Raw genomic sequence first — 26,724 nt, forward strand, 5'->3', positions numbered from 1 at the left:
CAAGTGTTACCAACAGTTGCGTAGCTGAAACCTACAAGTCGGCAGTTATAGACACTGCTTGTTCGAAAACTGTCTGTGGTGAACGGTGGCTGCGAAATTATTTATTCAATTTACATTCCAAGTTTAAACGTGACGTTAAAATCACTCCTTCGCGTACGGTTTTTAAGTTTGGTGACGGAAAGAAAGTCATTTCCAGATCCCAAGCCCTAATTCCTGCTTGTGTTGGTGGAAAATTGTGCAGCATTGACGTTTCTGTCGTCAAGAACGACTTGCCCCTGTTGCTTAGCAGGTCGTCACTTCGGAAAGCAAGTGCTGTACTTGATCTTGCTCGTGGTCGAGCAACAATGTTCAACAAAGACGTTGAACTGTTTTTGTCGTCTAGTGGTCACTACTGTGTTGGTGTTTTTCCGAGGAGGCACAAACCTGGTGACAACCACTTCCATGGTCGGAAGAAATGGAAAAGCCCTGGCAATTTGGCCAGATCGTCGTGCCCAGTAAGAGCGGCTCCTAAGGTCAGCGAACCTAGTAAAGCGCACACTAAACGAGTTGCGCGTGTAATCAGTAAAATCACAGATGCAGCGCAGTACGAAGACTGTGGTGAATGTCCACATCTCGCCAATGATGAGCGGAATCGATATTACTTCAACGCGTGTAAAGAATGCAAGAAGGTAAAAGGAAATCTATCCAATGGTTGGATCCTTCGCCCAGATGATAAGTACGGTGGTCGTCGAGCGACAGATGAGTTCGTCAACATATCATCGGGTTCTTACTTTTCGTCCTGTCAACTTGAGGTTAATTGGTTGCTGTGATGGTATATGAGGTAGCCAAGGTACATTGCTGTACTGACGGCCCTATTGTGCGTGTCACATCAACGCAGTAAATGAGTTGGTGTTGGGACGGACTGTTATGTTTCTATTCTTGCGTTCGCTATACATTGCCGAGTGTTCGTTAATCTTTCTATTCGTTGCAATTCACTTTTTTAAGAAAAAAAAATAACAGTGAGTTTGTTAAGATTAACAGTGAGCTTGCTAAACCGCATTTTTATTTAAGTACTTTATGACCGATTTAATTGTGTAATCATTCTATGACTTGCGGTCAAAGGTCACTGAGCACATGGTGCCTTGACATTGTAGTTGTCCTTACGGCAGTTGGTGTTACTACCTTGTCGCGGTAGGAACTCATGTTGTTAGTTACTTGTAAGTGTTTGGCAATGATGTTTAACTTACTGATTCTGTTTCTGTTTTATTAACATTGTTTTGTATTGATTCATTCGAATTAAGGAATCCACTTGTTTAAGCCTTTTCGTGTTTTAATAAATTCCTGTACGTGTACACTGATAAAGACTTCAGTATCGGATCGGATCCATTAGTTTTCAGAGAACATACCTCTTAAGGTAGCAAAGCTGCATTGAGTGACAAATCATGGCCAAAATACTAATTTAATTTAGTATCGGATCGGCACCGATACTAACACTTGGCATCGTGTATCAGCTCCGGTCGATATTATCGGACATTCCTAGTCACGCCATATATATTCAAGCCAATGTTTAAAGTTCCTAATATTCTTGACAAACTTTGTGTCAGACGAAATACACAGGCGCGATTCCGTGCCAGGTGTAACATATATCCGACGAGAACAAAAACACGAAAAGAAAAAACTCCAAACCTTACGGGCGCCAAAAGAGTGCTCTATTAGTGCGCAAAAATACTCGAAAAAAAAACAGAGACAAAAATCAAGCGATTGTTTACCTGGTCCCGTCCGCCTGTGGATGTCCGTGTGGGTAGATGAACTTGCACGTTGACGACCTTATGTTGGCCGGGGAGAGGGGCGACAGCCAGAAGGACTTGGAACCGGAAAGATCCGGCGCCGAAAGGTGGCTGTTAAACAAAGGCCTAAAAACAGGGAATTTTTTGTTAAAATAAAATGGGTTGAAGTTTATTTTTGTAACATCACGCGCAAGTGAGCTCTGTAGGGGACTTTTCTGTAGACATAGTAAATAGAAGGATTCTTTGCATATTTGGGGACTGTGTAAGAAGATTGCCAAAATTTTAAGGCTAATTGTTAAAAACTTTTTTCGGAAATTTATTGTGTGAATGATATAAAATAGTAACAATACTAAAACACAGTTTGGTACTGGTTGAAAAGTTACAGATTGATGTAATAAGTTATAACTTGTATTTGATTTTAATGTAGCGAATTCACCTCTGGCATAAAGAAAAAAACACACAAAGAAAAACCTTTTCGTTACCAACAAAAACCTAAAAATAATTACCTTTTTACTATCCTAATTTTTTTATTAACCAATGCGTAAAACGCCGTTTATACGAAAACCTATGTGCGAAAGACCTAATAATTACTTGAATAACTGGGAAAAGAAAGTCACTTAAAACAAATAAATGGTAGATCACCTGACGGGTGTCGATGGGTTACTCAATGACGTCACCCTGCATAAGTTGAGGGTTTGCGCACCCTCGTGGCCATGGGCGCTGGCGGGTCGGGGCAGGAGGCTCCGGTGCCGACCACTGAGTGGCGCCATCGCTTTGCTATCGACTGTAGAATCTAAAAATAAAAAACATTTTCTTGCTTTTCGAACAATTCTTTTAAAGAAATACTGTTAAAGCAAATTGCATTTGAGCATTAAAAAACGTGTATTTTAAGTAGTGCGTAGATATAAGACACACCAGTAGGACAGAGTGTTGGCAACTTGACGACTATGTTGTACACCAAGTTGTACTTTTGCATTCCCCTTATGTGTTTCAAACACCCAAACAAATAAAAGAAAATACTCACCCAATTGCTGATGGTCGGTGCAAAGCTCCATGGCCGGAGTTTCGGGCGCCTCTATCATTGTGGAGTTGCAGACAGGCTCGGGCATGGAGAGTGGTCGAACTGGGCTTGCCGTGATAGGGCGAGGTTCGATGATTTCCTTAGCAGCTGCTTCGTTCTTGCTGCTTTGTTCGACCGTTGGATGAACTGTCTGCACGAGGTACATAACCTTATTTTAGATTGGTGACGCGGGAGTTGAAAGTAATAAAAAGGACTACATAGGTTAGCAGCGTGGTTAACGAGTGGCTAGTATGTCGGGCCAATATTTATTTCCAAGGACTCGATTTTACATTTTCGGCCAAAGTACGACTCCGGTTGTTTTTACCGGCTTTAGAGCCCTGATAGATGGGCACTAGTTGCTTTCGTTGACTACTGATAACTCAGTGGTACTTAATCTAAGGGATTCACTAGGGTTGGATTGGCACAAGTGTATTGACAAAATATCCTGAGTCGACATATCGTTTGCTCACTTGGCTTAAAATGGCTTGAGTCTTGTATCTTGGTAGTTTGGGGTAAATAACTCGCGTTGACTGGTTTATTGTTTGTGTTAAATTGTGTTTTGCTAAAACCTATAACTTTTAGCATTAAAAGTGGTTGCAAAACATTTCTCCTCGAGTTTTCAAGTTTACCTCACCCCACCTCGCAAAAAAATTCAGTTTTGTTTGAATTTCAATAAAAATTCAACATAAGAACGTTGTTTATACCTTAAATTGCAACTAGCATTACATAGAAAATGTAATCACGCTGAGAAATATTGTGTTAAAAACAAAGATATTTTTTAAAACACATGTTTTGTTAAAACAGCGTTCAAGAAAGGGTCACGCTTTTAAAACGAGCTTCCTATCTAAGAAAGCAAGCTTTTCAAACACAACTGAGGGTATTTACCTTTAAAGGCTTCAACGTCGTTTTCGTCGTGCTTTCTTGTTTTGACCGCGGTGGCGATGACGTCATGGGCCTCGCCGCGACGACGGTGACGTCATTGTCAACGTCATCGTTGCGCGAAGCTTGCTCGTCATCCTGCGTCACGACAGCGCCACCCGCTTTAGAGTTTAAATGAAGCGGCGGTTTGAAAGAACCTGTCGATAAGCAATATAGGTTAAGGAAAATGGCGAAGTGTGATTCTCCTTTGAAAGTAAAGAACAATTATTTGCCTGAAAAACAGTGGCTCTTTAAGTTTAATCAATAACTAATTAAAAAAAATCATTTATGTCGGTGAGTTAATTACTCAAATATTACATAAACAGCACAAGAAGAATAGAAGTGGCCTGAAAATTTGCATTTCAATTGTTCAGCTTTTTACAGCGTTATGTGATATATTTGTCTGAATTACAATCTCTACACTGTTAAATTAATCCTGTACAGAACTATTGTCTTAGTCAAAGTGTAGGGCCAAGATAAAAATCGGAACCTGTCAATAGAATGTTATAATAAAAGAAAAGTGTAGCACGAAGTCACGCGATACGAGTAACATAATGTTCAATTGTTCAACCTTTTTTAAATGTTTGGCTGAAGGTTTCTTACTTAAAAACTGACGCTCGGTCGGTCGGTTTCTGCTGTTATTGTTGTTGTTATTATTGCTGTTGTTGTTATTGTTGTTGTTCGAACTACCAAGCTGCTGTCGCTGGTAGTGAATGGGAGCTTGAAGGGCTAAAAAAAGAAAAATAAGGTTTAAACAAAATGCAGTTTAAGAGAACATGGAAACAGTTGCGATTGGGGGCCGAACAGAATTACTAAGGCTTAAATTAAAACGATGTAAAACAACCTTATTAAAATACACAATGCTGCAGCTAGGCCAAAGTCGGCATCATCATTTTTGTTTAAACGAGTGTTCTATTTTTAATTCACAAAAAAACACATTTTAAAAACGTTTTTGATTTCGTTTTTGAAATAAGTTAGATTAAAGGTGGCGCGAGTCAAAGCAGTCAAACAATTGGCATCGCTTGTCGCAAAAAGCAGCCTTTCTATTTCCAAAGTGCAATTTGAGATGACACAAAAATCGATGAGGAACAGAAATAAGTTCGGTATCAGTCAAACGTAAAATCGATTTGTTTTACATTAAAAACCGCAGATTTTTAAGGGCATAATGGAAAAGATCGCCCTTTCGTGAGTCGGTGTTGCAACAAAACCAGCACGACTTGAGTTCTTCAAGACGGCTTCGTTATTTCATGTAAATAAGTCGTTAGATACAATAGTTTGTCACGCGTCAAGTTTTCCACCAAAAGCTTAAGAAACTAGAAAATGTTATTTAGTCGCATTATGTGTGCTCAAAGTGCGTCTCCTATACCAGTAAATAAGTTTTTTAAGATCATTAAGTACCGGACAAAAATTGATTTCTCTTATAAATCAAATTTTGCAATTTTATGCCTTCTTTTAAAAAATTGCAATTTATAAAAAAGCGAGTATTTTAATTGAAAAAAATAAACTTCATGAAAATAAGTCAGTATTGGATACAAAGTTTTTTTAACACACGTCGAGGTTTCTACCATAAAAACGTAGATACGACAAAAGGAACAAAAAACAATACAAACACGGCAAAGTGCGTAAGTTATACCACACTGTAAAAAATAAATTTAACAAAAGATTATCAAGTACTTGACAAAACAGATTTCTGTTGCAAGTTAGAGCTAGAGTAACTGATAAATAACGCGTAGTATAGGCCAGTAATTAGGAGTACTTGTCAGGAAATGATTACCGGGCGAGAAATTTTTTTTTTTTGAAAAATACGGCCATCCTGAGAAATTGTGGCCTCTTGTCAAAAAAATTATGAGAAAATATTATTCTGAGAAATTGAGAACTGTTTTTCAAGAAATCATGAGAAAAGATATCCTTTGAAATTGAGAGCTCTTTTTAAAGAAAATGTACCTTTGTCGATAGAAATAAACCCTTACCGTTCAGGAAATCCATCTGGTCTTCCAGCTGCTTTTTGACGACCTCTAACCAGGTGAGTTTGACCTTGGGGTCGGATGCGCACAACTCGTGCGCGTCGTCGCCGTTCCGCTTGGCTAGCGAGAAGCGCGCCTCGGTTCCGGGGATGTCCCTCAACACGAGGTCAGAGTTCTTGATGCTGGGAAAGCACCCGGGCAATTCGGTTAGATTTTTTTCGAACGTATTTATGCGTTGAAGGAAAATAGAGAAACATAAATAAAAAGTGAAAACAATATACTTCTACAGCTTCATTTAACTATGGTTATGTTTCTGTTTTGTTTTTTTGTTAACCCAAAAGCAGTATATAACTTTAAAAAAGGTACACATATAAAAAATGTTTATAGTTGTTTTTGGTGTTATCGATTTTCTACCGAATTTTAAATAAAATATGTTCGCCATATGCAAAATCATTGTAGTTTTTATGTTTGATTATTGGAAAAACTCAAAAGCGTCCATATACTGGAAAAGCTTGCATTCAAAATACAAATATGTGTTTAAAAAACGGCCAATTGGAATTGCTACATGGAAAAGTATGAAAAAGTACATTGAAAAAAATAAGCCTTTTTTAATCAACCGTGTAATAAGGGATGTCCGATAATATCGGATCGTAGCCGATACCCGATGCCAAGCATTTGCACTCGTCCGATACTACGGTGGTAATGTCGATTTGATAGTCAAACTAAATTCATATAATAGTTTAGCCATGCTTTGCGATGTAAGGCAGCGTTTTCTACTTGTAAATTTTAATTTATCAAAAAACAAAAGTAGCAAGACTTGAAGGAATTTTTAGCCTCATAATCTGAATAGAATTACCTTTAAAGTTTAAACGTTTTTATTATGTGTTTTGCTTGTTTGATAACGTAATGACGTCATTTGGTATCGAATCGGACAGTTATGATTTTAAACCAAAGTATCGGGGATCGGCATCCGAATAAAATGCCCAAGTATTAAACATTACTATTTGTAACACACGATAAGGTTAAGCACTGACCTGGTCTTGTAGACGAACCCGCGTTCCTCGGCTCTCTTGTCGACCAACTCGCTGAAAATGACTGACTGCTCGAAGAAGAAGACCTTGCGCTCCTTTTCGTGTCCGCTGGATCCCTCGCGCACCAGAAAGGTGTCCTGGAGAAGGAGCTTGCCCTGAGCGGCGATACGGCCCTGGAGGAAAGTAGATTTTTTAATTTTGGGAAGCGCAAGTGTTGAGAGGATTGTTTTATCGTTGTGTGTGAGTTGTAGTTTCTTTGTTTTAACGTTTTTACGTTTGTTGTTCTTTTCCTTCTTCCTTTCTCACTCACGTAACTTATATTTCTTTTCCTCTTCTGCACCTCACCTTTCCTGTTTTACTTCTTATCTAACTAGGGCGATTATTTTTTAACCAACAAAATGAGAAATTTTGATAAATATTTGACCTAAAAATATATTTTTGTGACAAAATTTTGACCTATTGAAAATACATCGATTTAAACAACATTGTTGTTTGAAGAACTTCATTTTCACGTTTGTGATGTTTTACTGACTGCCGGTCGAACATAAATAGGTTATTTCTCGGGTTTGTGCAAAACTCATAAAAATGCTCAGTTGATATTTTTGTCATTTCAAAAAGACAAACCACTATAAAAATGCCAACGTAAAAAAGCGGGTTATTTCAGAAAAATGTATACAGTTGAAATACAAGGTAAGAAAATTTGCAGAAAAATTTGCTTTTTTCGCAATAAGATTGATAAGGTTTAAGTTATCCCGTTAAATTTTGGACGCCAAAGTGCCCTTCAAAAAATTGAGCTTTTACTACCACACCTTCCAAATTACAAAACATAAAAAAGCGTAACTCACGGTGTATCCGGTCATCCTGGCCACCATCATCATGTCGTTGGCGAGCTTAGGAACGACGTGCATCACTTGCACCGCCGCCTTCAGGTCGTTGCACTTGTGACGAGCGCGCTCCGTAAACTTGAGGAAGTCCTGTGATGTTCGAACGAGAAACGACTTTATTCGGTGCTACTGTTTCACATTCGGATATAATAGTGCAGTAATTGCAGTAGTTACAGTAGAAAGAGAAACGTCTGTGTTTTTTTTTTAAATGTTTTGCTTGGCAGCTGGTAAGACAATTTAAATGTGCCGATCGAAATGCCAGGACAGTTATGTTATCGTGATTTTTTTTAACTTTTTGTGTTAATTAATAGGGTATAATTTCGAAAAAAATGGTACCCAAGTAATAACAGAGTTTGCGGACAGCTGACCAGGTACTCAAACTCTGTTTTACTTTTCTTGCCGTACGAACGACAGTGCTAAGCTTGCCCCTTGGGCATATTGTTTTAATCGACAAATACCGCTCCTAGTAGACACCTCTGGGCCTCTGTCAAGCAAAGAACATTTTTCTTGTTATTTGGTCGAGCAGTATATTTGGGTTATAATACTAATAGGTTTAAAAAGTGTTCACATTGCAAAGTGACAGAAAAAATTAAAGGATTCCCTTGACCCCAATATGGTAGAAATACAAATGGTTTGGCCGATAACTTTAAGAGAAAATTGGCAAAGGTTTACTAAAGCGTGTTGGAAACTTAAAATTACGTGAAAGCACATGCTGGCTGTTGTGCAAACGCATGATCAATCCAACTTTTTTCTTAGGAACACTAAAAGCCCTTCAGAGCCAAAAAACTCTACCTCGTCGCGAACTTGGCTAATTTCTAAAGGCGAAAAAAGAACCAGCCACGGCGCCAAACATTAGTCAAAAGAGCACGAGCCAGCAATAAGTTTATGGATTCTCCTGTCTAAGTATCCGCCCATCTGCGAACGCCCCTAGAAAACCCCATTTAGCTGTGTGTAATTTGCCTGGGTACATAACCTCATTCTACGGTTGACCCCATATTGCATTCAAGTTGCCCAACCGTTGTAATCGCGTCAAAAAGCCAATTCCCACGTGGGGGCCAGGATGACGAATAGGCCTCACTAAGTGACTTTTAATCGAGTTTCGTGCCTGCTCGCCAATTAACTTTGCCGACCAGCCTTGCAACTCTACTTAGAGCAGGCCTATAGGCCAGCAGGAAAAATCAGGATTCGACCAGAGAAGCAATTTTATTTGGCCCGATGGTTTCTTTCTGTAAAACTTTTTTGATGAGCCGTTACCCTTTTTCTATTAATTATTTTTTATTCAATAATTTACACTTGTACGGCATCCTCACATATTCCTTCTGCTACCAACTTGTCAAAACTAAAATATTTATAGTTTTATTTAGAGTAAATTATCCTTTACATTACGTGTATTTGAGTTCCCATTTTTTATACGGCCCACCAAGACATTTAATGTTTGTCACGCGTTTAAATTCGAGATTCTTATTCATTTGAGCATAATAATGTCATTGTTTGGAAACCAATCGGAAGGTTGTGCTTTTCACCACAAAATGAACTGGCGTGTATCGAAAACAAGATAAAAAAGTATCCTAACTGACCACCACAAAATCCCCAAAGACCACTAACAAGAGCACCCTTACCTTAAGAAGCAGCTGGTATTTCATGATTCGCTGCACGGGTTTGATGAGAAAGTCGGTGATGTCGAGCTTAGTGCCGACCTCAGCCTGGATTTCGGTGAAGAATGGCGTCTTGTATTTGTGCACAAGGTACTCGCTTAGCGGCTTGTTCTGGCAGTAGACCACGTACATGTGCAGGCGCCGTTCCTGGAAGTAGCGGAGATAAGTGATGTAATGACTAAGGTCAATGACTCGTTAATAACTCGACCACTGTTTTTAAATAAATGAAAAGTTTCATAAATCGTGGTATGCAATAATTTCACTCACGTATCTTTTGAAGAGCTTGCCCAAATAGTCCGGGTCCTCTTTGCATTTGTTCAGTTCCTTGAGGAAAGTGCTACAAGAAAACATATTAAGTAAATATTTAGAAATAAGAGACAGAATCACAGGTGATACAAAACTATAGCGTGTATAGACTTGGCGAAAGAGTTTTGTGAGACCTTACGGTACCAACAACAGTGCAACATCTCGAACTAAGTTCCTGCATCGATTTTTTTAAGAAATAGTTAAATTATACATGTCCATGTACGGGTCAAGGTAATATCTAAAGAAATGCAGAAAAAAAAATAGGGATAGGGTAATCAGGTGGCACTATGTACAAAGAAAACTGTATTGATTCTCGACAAGCTTTCGCACAACCGTGCTTCATCAGGTCAAAGTAGAAATGAAAGCAATCAGTTTGAGCCTTTTAGTGGTAGGAACTGTCTTTAGTACAGGGGCTCTTCGACTTTTTGTCACGCGGACATCTAACAATACAATTTGGTTTGTATGGACCAGGGCATGAAAAATATTAAAGATGACGTCATATTAAAGCTGACGTCTTTCATTTCTACTTTGACCAAATGAAGGACGGTTGTACAAAAGCTTGTCGAGTGTCAATACAATTTTTTTATATGTGCCAAAAAAATCCAAGTCAAGCCAACCGTTTCACCGGCCACACAAAGCAACGCAAAGCAACACAAAGAGCACTCACTCGCGATGCCATTCGTAGATCTGCTGGATGTTGCCGAACACCACACGTTCCTTGCCCTGGTCGGGCTGAGGAAGTCCCCGTTCCAGTACCCGGCTCATGTAGCCCTCTACGACGCTGGCCAGGTCCGTCACGTACTCGCGTTCCGTTTCCAGCAATTCCTACGCGCCACCAGACACAAAATGTCGGTCAAAATAAATAAGACCGCGGCGTCGAACTGTTAACAGTCGCCGTTCCCCAAGCCCGGGTTGCCACTAAGGATGTTCTAAGTAGACAATCGGATTCTCAAATTCGAATCCAATTTTGCCGTTTATATCGGGTAATTGGAACCTAATTGTACAAACGCGATTGGCAAGTACAGATAAAAAGACCTGTCGCTGTGGCGACACATTTATAGTGCATGCTTTTTGAAGAAAGCTTGTAGGTTTTTAAATACCTAAAAGTTGATCACTCGACGTGCTTTGCATATATTTCGAAAACAAAAGTATAAATTTTATGTTTAACGCAATTAAAAATATGCATTTCTGAACACATAATTTAAGCTGGACGTTTAATCAACGACTATTCAAAGACAACTAAGTTTTTTGAGACTTTTTAATATGTTTTTTAATGGGAATAGGTGAATCACTTTAAAATTTTAATATTATGTAGCAACATACTAATTGGTAAAACTCGCTTTTTCGTTGTAAACGAGGCCAGAAGTCGGTGTTACTGCCCTACGACTAATCGTTAAGTATCAGTTATAATGAGAGTTAGGATAAACTTTTTGATACAGCTGTTGGTTTTCTGATTTGAAAATTTTGTAGGCACGATATTGTGCAAAAAACGTTTCACTACAAGCTGTAAAACACTTTTAGCGAAATTACCCTAAGTATATTTCTTAAGCTCGACTGATCGCTTACGCATCGCGATGCATCACACACGGTTAAATACTTTACACCTTATCCCAATGTTTATTAACTTCGTACCTGTAACACGACACAGATTAAGGTTTGTGAACTTTGAATGCTAAATCATCGTCGGGTTCGAACATTGAAAAATACTTCAATCCCATACCGTATCCAGTTGTTCAATAAAGCATCGCCTTACCATTAGAACGTATTCCCTTTTGATGAGGTTCTGGTCCTGGCCGCCCTGTACACTAGGTGTCGCGCTTTGCGGACTCTTGGTGACGTCGCCGTTGGCCAAGGTCGTCTCAAGGTCGGCGTCGCCGTCGGGTGGGGGCGCTGCACCGCCACCAGAGTTGGACGAAGAGCGTTCCTTGCCTGACGACTGAAACGAAAACAATAGACTAGTCGAGTGGTTTTCAAACGATTTTTCTGGCGTATTTAAAAAATGTTTATTGGACTTGCCCAGCCATAGGACTTTTACTAATTTTTATTTATTTGTTTGTTTGTAACATAGCATCATAACCAATTTCGAATGCACGTGTCATATTTGCAAACTTTTTATTACCACAATAGAGTTCAAGTAAAAAACGGAATCCTTGTACAACGCCCTTTGAAAAATTGAAACGACGCACCAGGGCTTGGTAACGCACAGTTGGACTAGTTTGCAAGACTTGTAGCAAAAACGGTAAAAAAACAGGTTATAATCAAGCCTATACTGTTTTAGATCAGAGCTGTGATAACTGAAGGCCCCGAAGCTCGTAATGAGTTTTAGGGGAGCGGGTTGGTCCATATTAAGTTTAATCGTAAGTGTAACTTCTATAATTCTATATAAGCGTGCTTTATTAACATTAAAATTTTGAAATTAACGTAAACCTCAATCTACTGGATGTGCGCATTATCTCACCACATGCGAGCAAAAGACAGAAGCACAAAAAAAACTCTCTTTGTCAAAGTCAAACGGGGTCGCAGAATATTATATTTAATTAAAATTTATGATTTAAATAAATTAAAAAAAGGAAAATTACAAATAACGCTAAAAATTAGTTGAAAGCATAAAACTGTCGCTAATTAAGGTGGTCATATTTTCTGCAAACGACAAGGTTTATAATTCAAGCGTCAGATCGTTTTTCAATTTTAACACGACGAGGAAGTGGAGTAGGTGGGTGGAAAACTTTAGCAAAACTATCAACGCCGAAAAGATTTTTTATTTTATTTTTTTTGCATTATTTTCGGTTTTTTTCTTTTTTAACATGCAAAGACGCAAAAAACAAGGCAACTCACCCTTTTCTGCCATACCTCCTTGCCGGGCGAATCCCCGTTTTCGACCCTTCGTTCCTTGGCGAGGGCGCTTCGTAGCGGCGAAGATTTCTGCGTATTAGGAGAAAACAAATAAAGCGCGCGCAGTGGAAAGAGAACAAAGCGAGGGAATCGGGCGTTCGATGAAATAATTCGCTTTGTTGATTGGCGTCGACTTATGGTTGTTGCATTGCGAAGCGGGCGCGTTTATTGCTTGAGTGGGAGCGCCCAATTACACGAAAAGTTGATCGCTCGACGTGCTTTGCATATAATTCGAAAACAAAACAGTATAAATGTCATGGTTAACGCAATTAAAATATGTATTTTTAATTGTTTTAACTGACTTTTTTAAACACATAACTTCAGCCGGACAATGGACATAAACATTTTCAGCGACTATTTAAAGACCGTTAGGGTTTTTCAAAGACGTTTCTATAAGTAAATTTATTCAAAGACATTAAAAAAAAAAATTAAGGACTTAGTGGCAGCATAGTAATTGGTAAAATTCGTTTTTTTACTAATTGGTAAAATTTGCTTTTGGCCCTACGACTAATCGTTAAGTAACAGTTATACTTAGAGTTTATTTAACATAACTTTTTTAATACAACTCTTGGTTTTCCGACTTCAAAATTTTGTAAGCACGATAAAATTATTTTAGCGAAATTAACCTAATTTTTTTTTCTTAATCTAAGCCAGTGGTTCTCAACCTTTTTTCTTTCCTGGCCCACTTACGTTGCAAAAAAATTCTGTGGCCCAATAAATTTTTATGGAAGAAAAAAACTGTAAAATAGTTTAGAACAAAGCACAGCAGAAAATATTTCAAAACAGATTATTTAATCAACCGTGCATTAGTGAGATACTTGCAGCTGAACAATTAATTTACATTCCTTTTTATTTCCTCCCCAAAACATTAATCCTGTAAAATTAAATATAGTGACACAAATGACACTAAATCTAGCTTTTTTAAATTGGTCTGTGGCCCACCTTAAATGTTCTTGTGGCTCACCAGTGAGCCACTGGTTGAGAACCGCTGATCTAAGCTAACCGATGGTCTTCTTCCAAGCAACGCTTGGAATTTAAATCGCGGTGAACGTTACTTGATTGGCGTCGACTGGTGACTATTGGATTGCGAAGCTGGTGCGTTTATTGCTTGAGCGATTAAATGCAGAGCGGCCAATTACACGAGTTTTACGGGATGCCAAGAATCAATGAATTCGCGCGCGCGGGCGTGAAATTTTCAAACGGACTCGAATGTCCTCCGACCGAAATGTTAATTAGGCCCGGGGAGGAGTTAATTTGCTGGTTGATAAGCTCTTTGGCGGAATGCGTCAAATCGTGTAACCAGCACCACCTTCTGGGGCATAGGTCAGTCGACCTTTTGCTTTCAGATGACTGGATTAACGATTTACCGACGACCGTAGAGACGTATCGCCAATAGTGTTTTCGTGCAATAATGCAGCGAACTAATTGAAACATTTCCTTGTTGGCTTACTAAAGGGAAAAAAGTGATGTGAATTTTAAAAAAGCGTTAACTGGATTGCTTTATGGCCGGCTAAACCAAGGTAAAAATACTTTGCGCACTGCGCAGTACAGCATATATTTGGAAGGTTGCGTAATCTTTAAACCGAAAGCTTGCATATTTATTGCGTGACTGTCAAATATGTAAGTATGTTTTTAGGTGTAAAGATCAAGTGCAGTTTAGTGACTTCATGCCACTAAATCATTGCTAAACCTGAACTAAACAAACATGAACACCTTGAAAATTTAGCTCCGTTCAATTTACAAGAAGATACCCTAAGTGCGCATTTTGCTCAGAGTTAAACTTCTGTGATTTAGTGATGTGATAAATACTATATAAGAAACCCATCAAATATTTAACATTTTTCCTCAAGATCGGCAAATATTTTGCGATTTGGCGCAGGAAAATCAATATTGCTGGTTCGATTGCGGAACCCAATTAGTAATTGCGGGTCTTTCAAGTTCACTTTCCATTAAGCCAAATTGTTAAAACGGCCAAACACACAAACACAGATTTGGTCGTTTTTGAGTGACTTTAAAATCAAACGTAGCTGCTTATATGTTCATTGTTTGCGCAGGATTAATTTAGGGTGAATGCAGTCATAATAGCTCGTTAGTAGGAACTCAAGAAAAAGAAGCATGCAAATCCAGGAAAAGCATGCATATTAGTTGACGTATGGGTCATGCGTTTGAAGACGGAGAAATGCTAAATTCAAAAAAGCGAATAAAGGGTAAGTGTTTGTGTAGAAGAAAAATAACAAATATCTTGCGACAAAAATTGCTGTTGAGTCCTGGTTTAAAAATTATAGACTTAAGCCATTGTTGTTGTTATAATACCTTTAGGGATGAACATCGTTACGCGTCTATAAATACAATTTCGACGCCCGCACTTTTTTTAAGTTTTTGCGATCCGATTCCGACAGTACAAAAAAAACGCTAAAAAAATATATAAAAAATTAAGTATTAAAGTCCATATTACATTTCTACGTCCCAATTAATGCGTAGCTTTCTTGCTCATTGAAAATCCTTAGCTCTGATTTTGCTCATTGAAAGTATTTGCGTTGAATCACAAAGCTTTTTTTTTATAAAAATCTGATAAAAATAAAATACAAACCGGGATTACGATACCCGGTATCGGACGAGTTCAAACATTCGCCACACGTCGGTATCGCATCATTGTGCCACACTACAAAGAACAGCCATGCACCCAGAAAAAACACCAGAAAATCAAAATCAAAAGCAGCAGCAGCAGCAGCAAGCCGAAAAAAACAAGCAAAGTAAAAAAAAAGTCACCGAAAATGTTTCGCTCAATAGAACTTCCATCTCGCGTCGCAGGTCGTTCGAGTGCGAGTGGTTCAGGTCCGGGGTATTCCCCCCGCCGGCGAACAGGTCCCCGCTGCCGTTGCCCGGCGCCGACGATGACGTCACGGAACATGCGGACGAGCACTGCGGGCGATGACGTCACACGACAACGTAAAAGGTTTGGGACAGAACGAAAAAGAAGGGACGACGACATGTCATACAGGTTACGTCACGATAACAAAACAGTTTCAGTTTTCATGCAATTATGTTTTTTTAACTGAATTAAATTAAATCCCTGGTTAATTTAACAACAACGAAAGGTTGATTTTGAACAAAAAAAATTAACATACAAAAATCTATGATATTAAAATAGCATTACTCTATATTTAGTTAGCAACGTTTCTCGTAGGTTTTTACAGCCGATATGTTATTGGCATTTTGTTTAGAGTAAAAAGGCGCCAAAAGTAGTTGCCAGCTCTAGTTTGCATGCGGTTTTTAGTTGTTGTTTTTTATTAGTTGTTGTTTTTTAATCGAGAAAGCACCGTAGTTTTAGCCGCAGCTCTTCACACCGACTGAGATATTTTTTATAGCTAACATAGAACAGTCCAAGTGTTAGTCCGTACAAATTTGCATATTTCTTCCTAATGTTCAACGTTTAACCACGGATTTATCTCGAAATTTTAGTATACAATTTAAAGCATCCATTTTATGTAAATATCTGCTGAACACCCCCCTACCCCGTAAAAAGGAAATATTTTCTTCAAAACCATATTTTATATTTACCTTTTCGTTAAAATTTCAAAATTTAACTAGATGCGTTAGACAACAAAATCCGCCTAATGTAATGCATTAAGCCGCGAGTGCGCCGTACATACACCATACAGAAACACAAAAAAATTAGAAGCAAAGAATCCGCACCTGGCTTGCGCTGTCCATTGCCAGCTTGTTGCCGACGATTTGCATGGGCGGGGGAAGGGAGGGGGCAAGGTCCTCTTCGTCGTTACCATCGGCAACCAGGTGCTTGACTGAGGAAGGTTGCAAAGGAGCAGGATTCGACGAACCGTTTTGCTTCGCCTGAAAAAATAAAAAAAATTATTTAAAAAAATTATTAATTTTTTTTTTTTTTGATTAAAATTTTTTATTAATACTTTTAAAGCGGATAAAATAAAAAAAAAAGTTGAAAATTTTTCTGTTTTGCCTTTTATTTTTCTAAACCTAACGCGGGGTGTCTGGTATTAACAATCGGGCCGTTACCCGATATTATGTGGCAATATATATAATTAATTGGTCGATTTATTTATATCGGCGCCAACCCGATTGGTTTTATATTTTAGCATTAAAGTAACACAAACGCACATTTTGTCTCACAATAGCTTCGTGTACGTTTAAATGTCAACCATTTGATTTATTTGACGCTAGTGATGACGTATAGTTATTATCGAAATAACCGGCGTAGCATTTTGTCTAAAATATATTTTTGTCAATTAATACACGGGTTCTAATTAATAGCTTTCAGAACGTTCTTTTTAGAATAGTATTTTTTTATTATTTTTTTAACGTTTTACCACCATAAAAGAATTACTGCATTGTGCGGACTAAGCATCCACGGTACAGTTTAGTGCAACTTCTATGGCAAGACAAAAACTATTTTACCTATTTTGCAGCACTGTGGTAATAACAAATCAGTAGACAGAATGATGTCGGCAATTAATAGAATGCTTACACAATTAAATAGGTCATAAAGCACTTACATCAAAATGCGCTTTAGCAAACTTATTATTAATCTTAACACTTACCTTTCGAAGTCTTCGGGCAGAAGGAGATCCCGAGAGATCGCTACTCTGTTGTCGGATGTTGCTCGCCTGCTGCTGCGCCCCCTCCTGGCCAGGTGATGTCACGTCGGAGGAGCCAGAGGACTCCTTGCTCTGGTGGGAAGAGGAGGAGGACATCTTGTGCAGCGTCCCGCTTCCCTTCTTCCGCGAGGTGGTCCACCACTTGCGGAAGCCTGCAGCGGAAAGGGGAGTTATAAAGGACAAAGTTTACCAGCTACGCCGTTTGTTAGAGTCCGTTGTATTTTTTAACACTGGTAGATATTTAGTTTTTACACGTGGAACTTATTTCTTCATCAAACGGCAAATTTAAGCCTATTTCAACAATTCTAGTTGTTGTTCTTTAAGTTATCCGTGTCATAAGATCCAAAAGAACTGCTAAGGTTAAAAAAATCCAAAACAGCTTTATGAAAAGACAGAATACTGCAGTTACGCAAAAACAGGCATCAGCTTAGATGCGAATATAAACAATAAAAATATTAGCATAGTTATTTTTTTTTTACCTTTTTTACCTATGGTTAGCAATTGTTATTTTTATGTAAAGGTGTAGGTCCTTTTGTCAGAAAGTGACCAATTAACCAAAGCTTGACAATTTTTAACCAAAGCTTGACAATTTCGTACAGCCAGACTCCAGAGTAAATATCAACTGCACCAATGAAAACTATACTATCCGACGAAAAGCAGCAAATTGTCGAGTTTCGAACCAAAACTAAATCCATATTTTAAATAACACAATTTACTAACGTTTAAAAAGTTGCCAAATTGGCAGTATACCCAAATTTTGTTCGTTTCATAGTCCAATTAATTTTAATTATTTTGTAACCAAAGCTCTCTAAGGCAGAGGTTCTTAAACTGGGGTCCATGAACTAGTTTTAGGGGGTCCATGAAGGCCTAATTGAAATATTAGTGTATATTTGAGAAGTTTCCATTTTTTCAAAGAAAACAGTTTAATTAATAATAAAACGGATTTGCACTGTATGTATTTAGACTCCATTTCACTTTCCCATTTTTGGACCGAAATCAGCAGATTTATTAAGTTTATTTGTATTGTGACGTCAATTTATGTCGTCATTTTTGAATTATTTTCCCTACTGTGGTCCACGCAAGGCCCCCATTTTTTTTTCTGCTCTAAGGTGTCTCGAAACACGTTGTTGACCCATTTATACCACTCATACCCTACAACAGAAATTGCTCTTTTTAACTATCATTTTAAATACAAAATAGGCGCGAATGACGCGCGCATTTAAATAGTATCCGAAATGACACGGCCAACCATTGATGCATAGAACAGGCTCAAAAACCAACATGTGCGACATTCGGGTGTAGCACGATAACACATACCAGTTGAATATAAGTGACTTACCGCGTTTCTCATTGGGCAGGGTGGCGGTCGATCCGGCGCTGGCGCCGTTCTTGACCGGCCTCGCGTTTTGGCTCATGGCCAGGTCGCCGGCCGACGAGGCCCCTCCGCCCGGCTGCTGGTCGAGGTCTCCTGCACGAGAAAAAGTAGAATTGTCAAGAAGTTTTTAAATGTGCTTTGGGAAAGTTCAGCTCGGAGCCATGTTGAAAGCGCAGTTAACCTGGCACAGAAAACGGTGCAATATGGCGGCGTATTATAGGTACTCGCCTTACATTGTCTGTCGATGACCTGATAATGTATTGGGCATACATGGCATAGCAAAGCAGACGTGCAAAGGGTGTTATATGACTGCCTCACCATTCACGATTGTTCGGTGATGAAACAACAACTTTTTTATATTTTTTTTTTTATTTTTTTTTTTTTTTAACAATTAGGTTTAAGAAAATCACAGTGAAATGACCCAAATTTGCTACAAATCTTGCTATGTTTTTCATAAATATTTTAATATTAGCAACAGTGCAAATTTAACCGCATTTCGTTACTAATTCGACAAAATTAATTATTGTCACAATTTGAAACCTTCTCAAGACTTATAAAGCTGCGGCACAAAATGAATGCCGTGATATTGCGTTAAACCTTACTATACCAGTTCTTTTTTGTGTAAATAAAAATAACGCTTATAAAAACAAAAAAACGCAGTTGCAATGTCAAAACAAAAACGCTATATATTTTGGCATTTCGGTATTTGCTGAAACAGCATTGTGATGCAAGTTGTTCGCCAAGCAATATAACCAGGTGGTTCTAAGGAGAAGGCAGATGGCCTTTGGAATTACGTTTTTTCGTATTAAATGTCAATACAAGGATCTTCAATTGGTAAGAAATTCATAAATTAATATATTTATAGTCGTAATACGATCGCTCGTATACTTGTAATTTTAGAGAGCAAAACATATACCGGGCGCGCAGCCAATGTGACTAAACCAGGCGCCCACAGGTTTACAAATTAAAACAAGCGCGTCTAACTTCCGGAAGCAGTCACCTGGCGTCTTGTGCTTATTTTGCTGCTTGGTGCAAAAGGCCAGCGAAGGACAGCTGGTTAAAAAGCGGTAGCATTCCATTTGGTTGGTTTCGGCAGATCTAGCGGCTTGGGCGTATCAAAGCAACGTTCAGAACCATTTTTGGGACCGTTTTTTCAGCGGTTTAGTCAAATTTTTTTGTACTTTAACGGCAAAAGCTTAAGACTGCTGGTTTACGAGAATCCTAATAGCGAAATAATGCAAAATCATAAAAGTAACACGAACAAAAAGCATGGTGAGCAAAAGCGATTGGAAAAACGGGCGTTTGCAGATTGAACACGATTTTTAACTTTACCTGTTTTTCTAAAAGTTCGACAAAGCAAACACATGATGATTTGCAGACGATTAGAATTTGCGAGTGCGGCCATTCAATTTACGAACTCCTATAGGTGCTGTATGGAAACAGCAAATATTTGAAATTACAATGCAAAATCGTCTCTTATTTGTCCATTTAACTTCATGTATAATATGCGGATCGATCGATATTGATGCGAATTGAGCGGATGGATCTGTTGTCAATTACCACTAAACAATAAACATATACCTTTGGAGCATAATGGTTGGAGGTTGTAGTAAGACGTAATAAGAATATCAAAGCCCATACACAAGTTGGCATCGTTTTGAACGTTTCGAATAACTGTTTATTTATTTTGAAATATATATACCGATTTGTCAGATCAAACCAAATTACTTTGATAGATAAAAGTTAACTGAACCAAAAACTAAACGAAATAGTTTGATCGCCAGTTGCGACCATACTTTGGCCGTTAATAAAATGCCCCGTAATGCACTAAGTTCGGCAGAAAAATTTCAAAGATGTTGTTCAGGTCAACAAGTGGCCCTTTTCCATTAGAAACTTGTTCCCGTAACATTTTAAGTACACCCTCGAAAGTTGGAAACCTCGACGCCAAAAAGTCAACAACACACCAACAAATACAACAACCATTTCTCAGCAATAAGACAGTGTATAGATGGCTACTTAATCACTAGTAGGGATACGCCAATTTTATCATAGATTAAAAGTTTACTTTCATAACTTATAATATAAAGATTGTAAAAACACCTTGTTGGCGAATAAGTGCAGAAAAGGATAACGAAATAAGACTGCCAAACCAAAGGGTCGCGAAATGTTTAATAAACTAAAAGGGGTATGCGTACTAGAAGTTTGAGAAACCCTGTTGTGGAAAACTGTGGCCGACTGCTTTAATGCTACTTTTTAAAGTGGTTGAGGAGTAGGTAAAGCAACAATAGGCTATGTTTTTAAAGAACACCTTGCGATTTTAAAAGTAAGATGTAAACTAGTCAATTAGCAAAGTGGTTGTTCATGGACTCCTATAAGACCGAATTTAGAATAACATCAACGTAGGAATACAACACAAATCGAAACAAGATCAAAGACGTAAACCGCCAGAAGAAGATTAAACTAGACACTTACCTAACCCCAGTTACCAGTCCTAATTTTATTTCTAACTTTATTCCAAACCTAACCTCACCTATTCTCCATCCTTAATTCCAAAACAGTGCAAATATTCCGGTGCGCCAAAATAGCGGCGTACAAAATATTGCACCCGAACGGCCGATGTCGGAACGGCGGCGTCCAATCGTCTCATACACCCTCCAATAAGTTTTAATTGTTTACTTAGGCTTATTTAGGTTTTATTTCGATGACTTTAGGTATTATTTCGATATAGATTACACTTTTTTTTTTAAAGGTTTTATTATGTCGTTGGCTGTATTACTATGGTATAAAAGACAACTTCGCTTTAAATATTGGTACTTTATAGGTTTAATTGTGCGTAACCGTTATATATGTTTGACTGGTGCATCAATATTTAGCCATTATTTGAACAAGATTGATTTGCGTTTTATTCGACGTTTTTCAGTGCAATACGCCGTATTCTTATTAAAAGCGGAGCAGGAAACCAACAGTTCGTCATTTTATTCAGTAAAACGGCTTGATTTAATATTTCGCAAGCGCTCGAGTCTTCCTTCTCAAAGTGGCACCAATTTCTCCCCACATGAAGTGGACTGACTTGTAGGGGATTCGATTAAAGCTTGTACCTTTGCAGGAAATCGATCGGGAGGAACTATAGCTTTTACGATTACGCGTTTTTTTTTTACTGTGCGCAGGGACTGGCTATACAATCTTACAACCAACGAGGTTGTCCGTAAAATAATAGCCTATACAAACATATTGAGCATTTGTATCGGCCACTGAAAACGACAGAATAATGAACTGGAGGAAACATATTGAGCGAGACTTTTTTTATGAAAATAGCGACATTATTATTGCTGGAAGAATATGTCAATCGTTTAGCTTATGCCAGTTTTTGTTAATCATGCCACTGAACTGATAGCTTAGGCAAAAACTCAATGAAGAATTAATGTCTTAAATTCAATTATACTCAGATGTTCGCTTTGTACTGACAATATATTCCAACGAACGCTCCCCTGTGGTGATGAACAACAATATTGACAAAATATATTTAATAGGTTTACTTCCTCGTTCAAACAGAAGCTGTATAGTTTCATATTCTACCATGTATGTGGGCCCAGCAAAAACACATGGTTTTGATACTTCTAAATAAATGATGGCTACCACAGATGTGGCCATTTTGAACAACGCTGACACTCGTGATTTAAACACTGCCCCTTTGAAACAACAACTGGTCATTTGATGTTGCCAATTACCAAAACAGAATACGAAAAACGGAAAACATCAGGAAATAAAAGTATTTCAACACCCTCCATGCGCTTTTCTTGTGAATCTGAAAAATATACTACGCTTGAACAAATTCACTGGAATAAAGTGGTGAATTTTATAGTCTCATTTGAGATCTTTCGCTAAGTTCAGTTTTGCGATACTGTTCCTCATTTAACACATTACAAGACAGTGGACAAATTTAGCGATCCACAGCAAATCGCTTTTGACAAATTGCGAATCCACGCGGCCTTTAAGTAATTCTGTAAACTTATAATTTTCTGCACCGGCGCTTTTAAAAACCTCAAAATCGGCTATTCAGTAAAAAAACGCCACTGGCTTGGCTTCACGAACGCTGGAGCTCACTAGAGAACAACGCAAGATATAGAAAAGGCTGCACAATGCACAGATAACCTGGATCTGACTAGGACGATGCAAGATGCAGACCCAGAACAACGGAATATACACCAACAGTAACAGCTACGCAGGTAGCCCAAATGCGATCGAGCGCGTATTACAATATTACACACAGCTCGCACCTTTAAGCGAGAGCAATTAAACAACATCAACAGAAGCGGCGCCTGACTCATCGCAACATACACAAGCGTCGTACGCATCACTCTCAAACCACCTAATAGTGGAGAAGCAGAGAGGGCTTCTGCTGCTCTACTGCTCTACTGTTGTGGGCGTCAGTCAGACACGATGAGCGCTGCTTATTTGCAAGTGATGTATATCGGAAACGGTCGACGTCACCTGCGGTTTTTCGATGTTTTTCGATGCTCGTCTGTCGTTTTGCGTCCGATGCGACGCGAATTGCTGGTTTCGGCGGCGCCTCGCTCCCGATAAAGTTGTTAATTCGCATGATCGACCGAAAGAATCGAATCGGAATCTTTCGCGACGAACGGTGCATGCGATTGTATGGAGGGGGAATTTTTTATCGTGTATAATCTATGTATGTAGGCTGGCAATTTAAGCCGGTCGAAAGGGTTGCTCTATGACAGCGTTTCTCAACCTATATGGATCGTCGTTCGATTTGGTGGGTCGCCAACTGCTGTGCTTTACATGGTTAGATATGTGGAGATTGGTTTCGGGCAAGCTATCTCTGATATTTGAGAAAAAAAAAAACTTTTTTATGCAAATGTCATATGTTTTGTTTGCTTACAAAAATGTAATGAAGATAATTCGGTCGACAGAGCTTCGCCTATATAAGGTTTGGGTCGCCACGAAAAAGGCTGAGAACTAAACAGTGGAAACCTCAACGTCAAAATCACTTTTAGTTTCACATTTTTAATCGAAACTTTGATGTTTGCTTGTGCGTAGCTTACACAATTACTATAGAATCGACAGACTAAAATACTATATTCGGGCAGATTCAGGCCTTGTTTCGTGAAAAATTTGAACTGATCCTTTGACAGGGGATTATCGTCTTTTCGATTATAATCGTTACAATCGAATGTATGGCGGGTGGACATGTAGGCTTTTTTGGCGGCTCATATCAAAGAGGGCAACCTGTCCAATCTACAACAAATCGATTTTGGGAAAAAAGCTGATGCTTAGAACAGAGCGAGGGAGTTTTGCCTGAGTATGCTGAAGGTTTGTGTCAAACTTGCCTTCGATAGCTGCACGTAAAATGACGGCAAGATGAATAACAAAGGTGACATACACTTTCAAAAAAAAAATAATTAGCGAAATTAAGGTTGTTCATAAACATTAAAAAATTCGATCTCGTGGAGTTTTAGAGAAAAAATTCAAGTTAAAAGGCAGCGCAAAATTTTTTTTTCATAAAAATGCCCATGTTTCCGCAACAGAAATGTTGAACGCCAACAGACAACATAATTTTAATAGGGTTACTGTAAATCTAAAGCAGTTTCAATGCACAGGCATAACGCACACTTGAAAAAAAGACGGACTGTATCAGCATCTTAAAATACGACTCCTCGCTAATCAAAAATACTTATTGGTGTCGTGATTGGAGACAGGCCGTCAAAAACCTTAAAATCTTATCCTTCTCGGCCCGATAGCGTGCAAGCGCGAAAACCCAAAGTTGCAACTCTCAAACCGGAAATCAGATTACCTTGATAGGCGACAGTCTTGGTGGCGATCCGATCGAAAAAGCGCAGTTCAAAGTGACAAGAGGAAGTTGGTAAAAAGCACGGTTCGACAGGCAATAGGGCGATGCGGGTTTTGGCGGATCTGCCCAAAAACGGGTTCACACGCGGATCTTTCTGTAACACCAGTCGATCGACAAGCTTCATGCCCATTTCTTAGGCACAATATTAGCGTTGGGTTTAAAACTCAATGTTTTGCCCTCGTTTAAAGCCGTTTTAAACCGGTGTTTAGATTCATGTATGCTTATTGATTATAACATTTCATCTAACCGCAATGCAACCAGTAAATAAGGGCCATTATTGAAACACGATTTGGGGCTTTGATCACTTTTAGGCTCTCAGTTTGCCATTCTTTTTCGAAGGTCATTGTAAAGCCTACTGTTTCGAAAGCGCCCTACAAATACACGCAAAACATTCAGTTATTCGAATGGGCAACTATGTCGAAATCGTTGCGATGAGTTTATATTGATTGATGTAAGGACGGCGAATAACTCGTTTGCCTTCGGAATTATCCGTAGAAAGTCGGCAGTGCATGTGTTCGGGTGTGGAGCAGTGCGTCAGAGGTTACAGCGTACGAGGGAGGAAACACGTATTTTTCGCAAGACAACATTACACACGGTTCAAATTTAAGGAAGGGCGTCTAAACATATGTACATATATATGTATATACGTATAAGTCCAGCCCGCCTTGCATGTCTTAAGCTATTTCAAACGTTTGGCGGATTTAAATTCCGATGAGGTGAAATAACAACATGTAATTTAATGCCTCTGTGAAAATATTACACTATACATCGCTGTTTATTGGCCGTGAGCAGTGGTTCTTCAACTGGGTTGGGAGAAAAGGTTTGGGGCCAACGCAAAATTTTTGAATAGGAAAAAATTATAAAAAGGTAACGACAACCATTTCATTACGTTTCAATCACAATAAATCACTGAATATGTGAAAAACTTTTGCTTTATTTTTTCGTGTTGCAAAAGTTCATGGAGTCCCCGTTATTTCAAGAAAGGAAAGGCGGCACAAGTTTGAAAACAACTGGTATGGAGTCTCAGGCAAAGTAATATTCTGTTAAAATACGCAGCGCATTTAAGTCAATGAAAGCTACACGCAAAATATCGTTGAACAAAAATTCCCGTTTTTAGACTTCGGCACAAAAACCTTCGTTTAGCATTGGCGAATTTCGCGCGACCTTCGGTTCGCAATTGATTGCTTTAAGTTCCGCGTATCGATTGTTCCCGGATAAGGGCGTCTTGTGACGTCACAGCGAAGCGTTCGAAATTTGGCGCGGCGCCAGTACGCTTATTTTAAATAGCGACGTCGGCTAGAATCTTAAAGTTGCGATGCGTCGAGGAAATTCCCAGAAGTTGCGAGGCGGGTAAATTAATTAGAATCTAAGGTTGTGTTGAGGGATTATTGAGAAAGAGTGCTTTTTATCTGAAGCTAAATTGACCACAAAAAAAGATCTAGCAAATAATACAAAATCATTGACAACTAGATAGGAGTCAATTGCTACAGAGAGCTAAAACGATTACGTCACAATATTTTAGTTTATTTGCCCGTCAATCGAAGGCCCCCAGGGGTGCAGATTCATAAACCTTCTATGCGCATCCTACATACCACTCTACGTCTTGTCTGAAAATTTGAGAATTCTACGATGTATACTTTTTCTATAAAGCTTTGTTGGACAAAAGCAGCTCTGAAACATTCAACGGCAAAAACAAGATATGTAACGAAAATAAATTTTCGGCCCATATAATTAATGATATTAGAACATTTAACTTCTTCGAAGGCAAAAAGATATCATTGAATTGTCAAACCCGGTGAGAGAATAATAGTTGTCGACATAACAAGTCTATGCAAGTTGGTGAAATAAATAAATAGTTAAAAATAAAACAGTTCCTACTGCAACCACATTATGATGGGAGAGTGTTTTAAGTATTTGATTTCTATTGCGCCCGGCATAAACGAATTCGATAGTTATGAAGAGGAAAAGGTTGCCTACATTAGACAATATTATGGAAACCAGCGTTAACCTTGTGTAATTCCTACTGAAGCATGCTTACCCGACAAAATCGTTACATCTTAGAATTACGTAACTCTTAATATTTCGGCTTGCCCTTGTTGTAACCTTTACCCACATTTCGACCCTAGTTTACAACGAAATGTCTGTCGCTAAACAGTCGCTTCGAACGGCACAAAAACTGAGATTCGCGGTAAGAACAATTTAAAAGGCATTATTTATTTTAGCGCGACCGGCGGTACGATGAACAAATGACGCACGGTTGCGTCCAAATACGTGGCTGCCCTCCCCAAAGCACCGGAACACAATCAAACAATCGATCAATCAATGAAAAGCGTTGACATCTAAGAATACAGCGAAGTACAGCTTATATCTGTA

At 38.6% G+C, this 26,724-nt stretch overlaps 1 protein-coding gene across 1 annotated transcript in view; it reads right to left on the reverse strand.

The window, feature by feature from the left end:
- Positions 1-26,724, reverse strand: part of LOC146132066 (triple functional domain protein-like) — a 96,829-nt gene that overhangs the window by 5,954 nt on the left and 64,151 nt on the right. The window contains exons 36-52 of the mRNA XM_083397198.1: positions 18,447-18,575; positions 17,051-17,289; positions 16,173-16,328; positions 15,246-15,398; positions 12,420-12,506; positions 11,338-11,520; positions 10,252-10,409; positions 9,546-9,615; positions 9,243-9,425; positions 7,585-7,713; positions 6,743-6,912; positions 5,715-5,890; positions 4,348-4,473; positions 3,712-3,902; positions 2,791-2,977; positions 2,409-2,559; positions 1,749-1,892 (exon numbers count right to left, since the gene is read on the reverse strand). Coding sequence (XP_083253324.1) covers positions 1,749-1,892; positions 2,409-2,559; positions 2,791-2,977; positions 3,712-3,902; positions 4,348-4,473; positions 5,715-5,890; positions 6,743-6,912; positions 7,585-7,713; positions 9,243-9,425; positions 9,546-9,615; positions 10,252-10,409; positions 11,338-11,520; positions 12,420-12,506; positions 15,246-15,398; positions 16,173-16,328; positions 17,051-17,289; positions 18,447-18,575 — 2,632 coding nt within the window. The remainder of the gene's footprint in view (positions 1-1,748; positions 1,893-2,408; positions 2,560-2,790; positions 2,978-3,711; positions 3,903-4,347; positions 4,474-5,714; positions 5,891-6,742; positions 6,913-7,584; positions 7,714-9,242; positions 9,426-9,545; positions 9,616-10,251; positions 10,410-11,337; positions 11,521-12,419; positions 12,507-15,245; positions 15,399-16,172; positions 16,329-17,050; positions 17,290-18,446; positions 18,576-26,724) is intronic.

This window comes from Ascidiella aspersa, chromosome 9 (assembly GCF_963924565.1).
Source record: "Ascidiella aspersa chromosome 9, kaAscAspe10.2, whole genome shotgun sequence".
Classification (NCBI taxonomy): Eukaryota; Metazoa; Chordata; class Ascidiacea; order Phlebobranchia; family Ascidiidae; genus Ascidiella; species Ascidiella aspersa.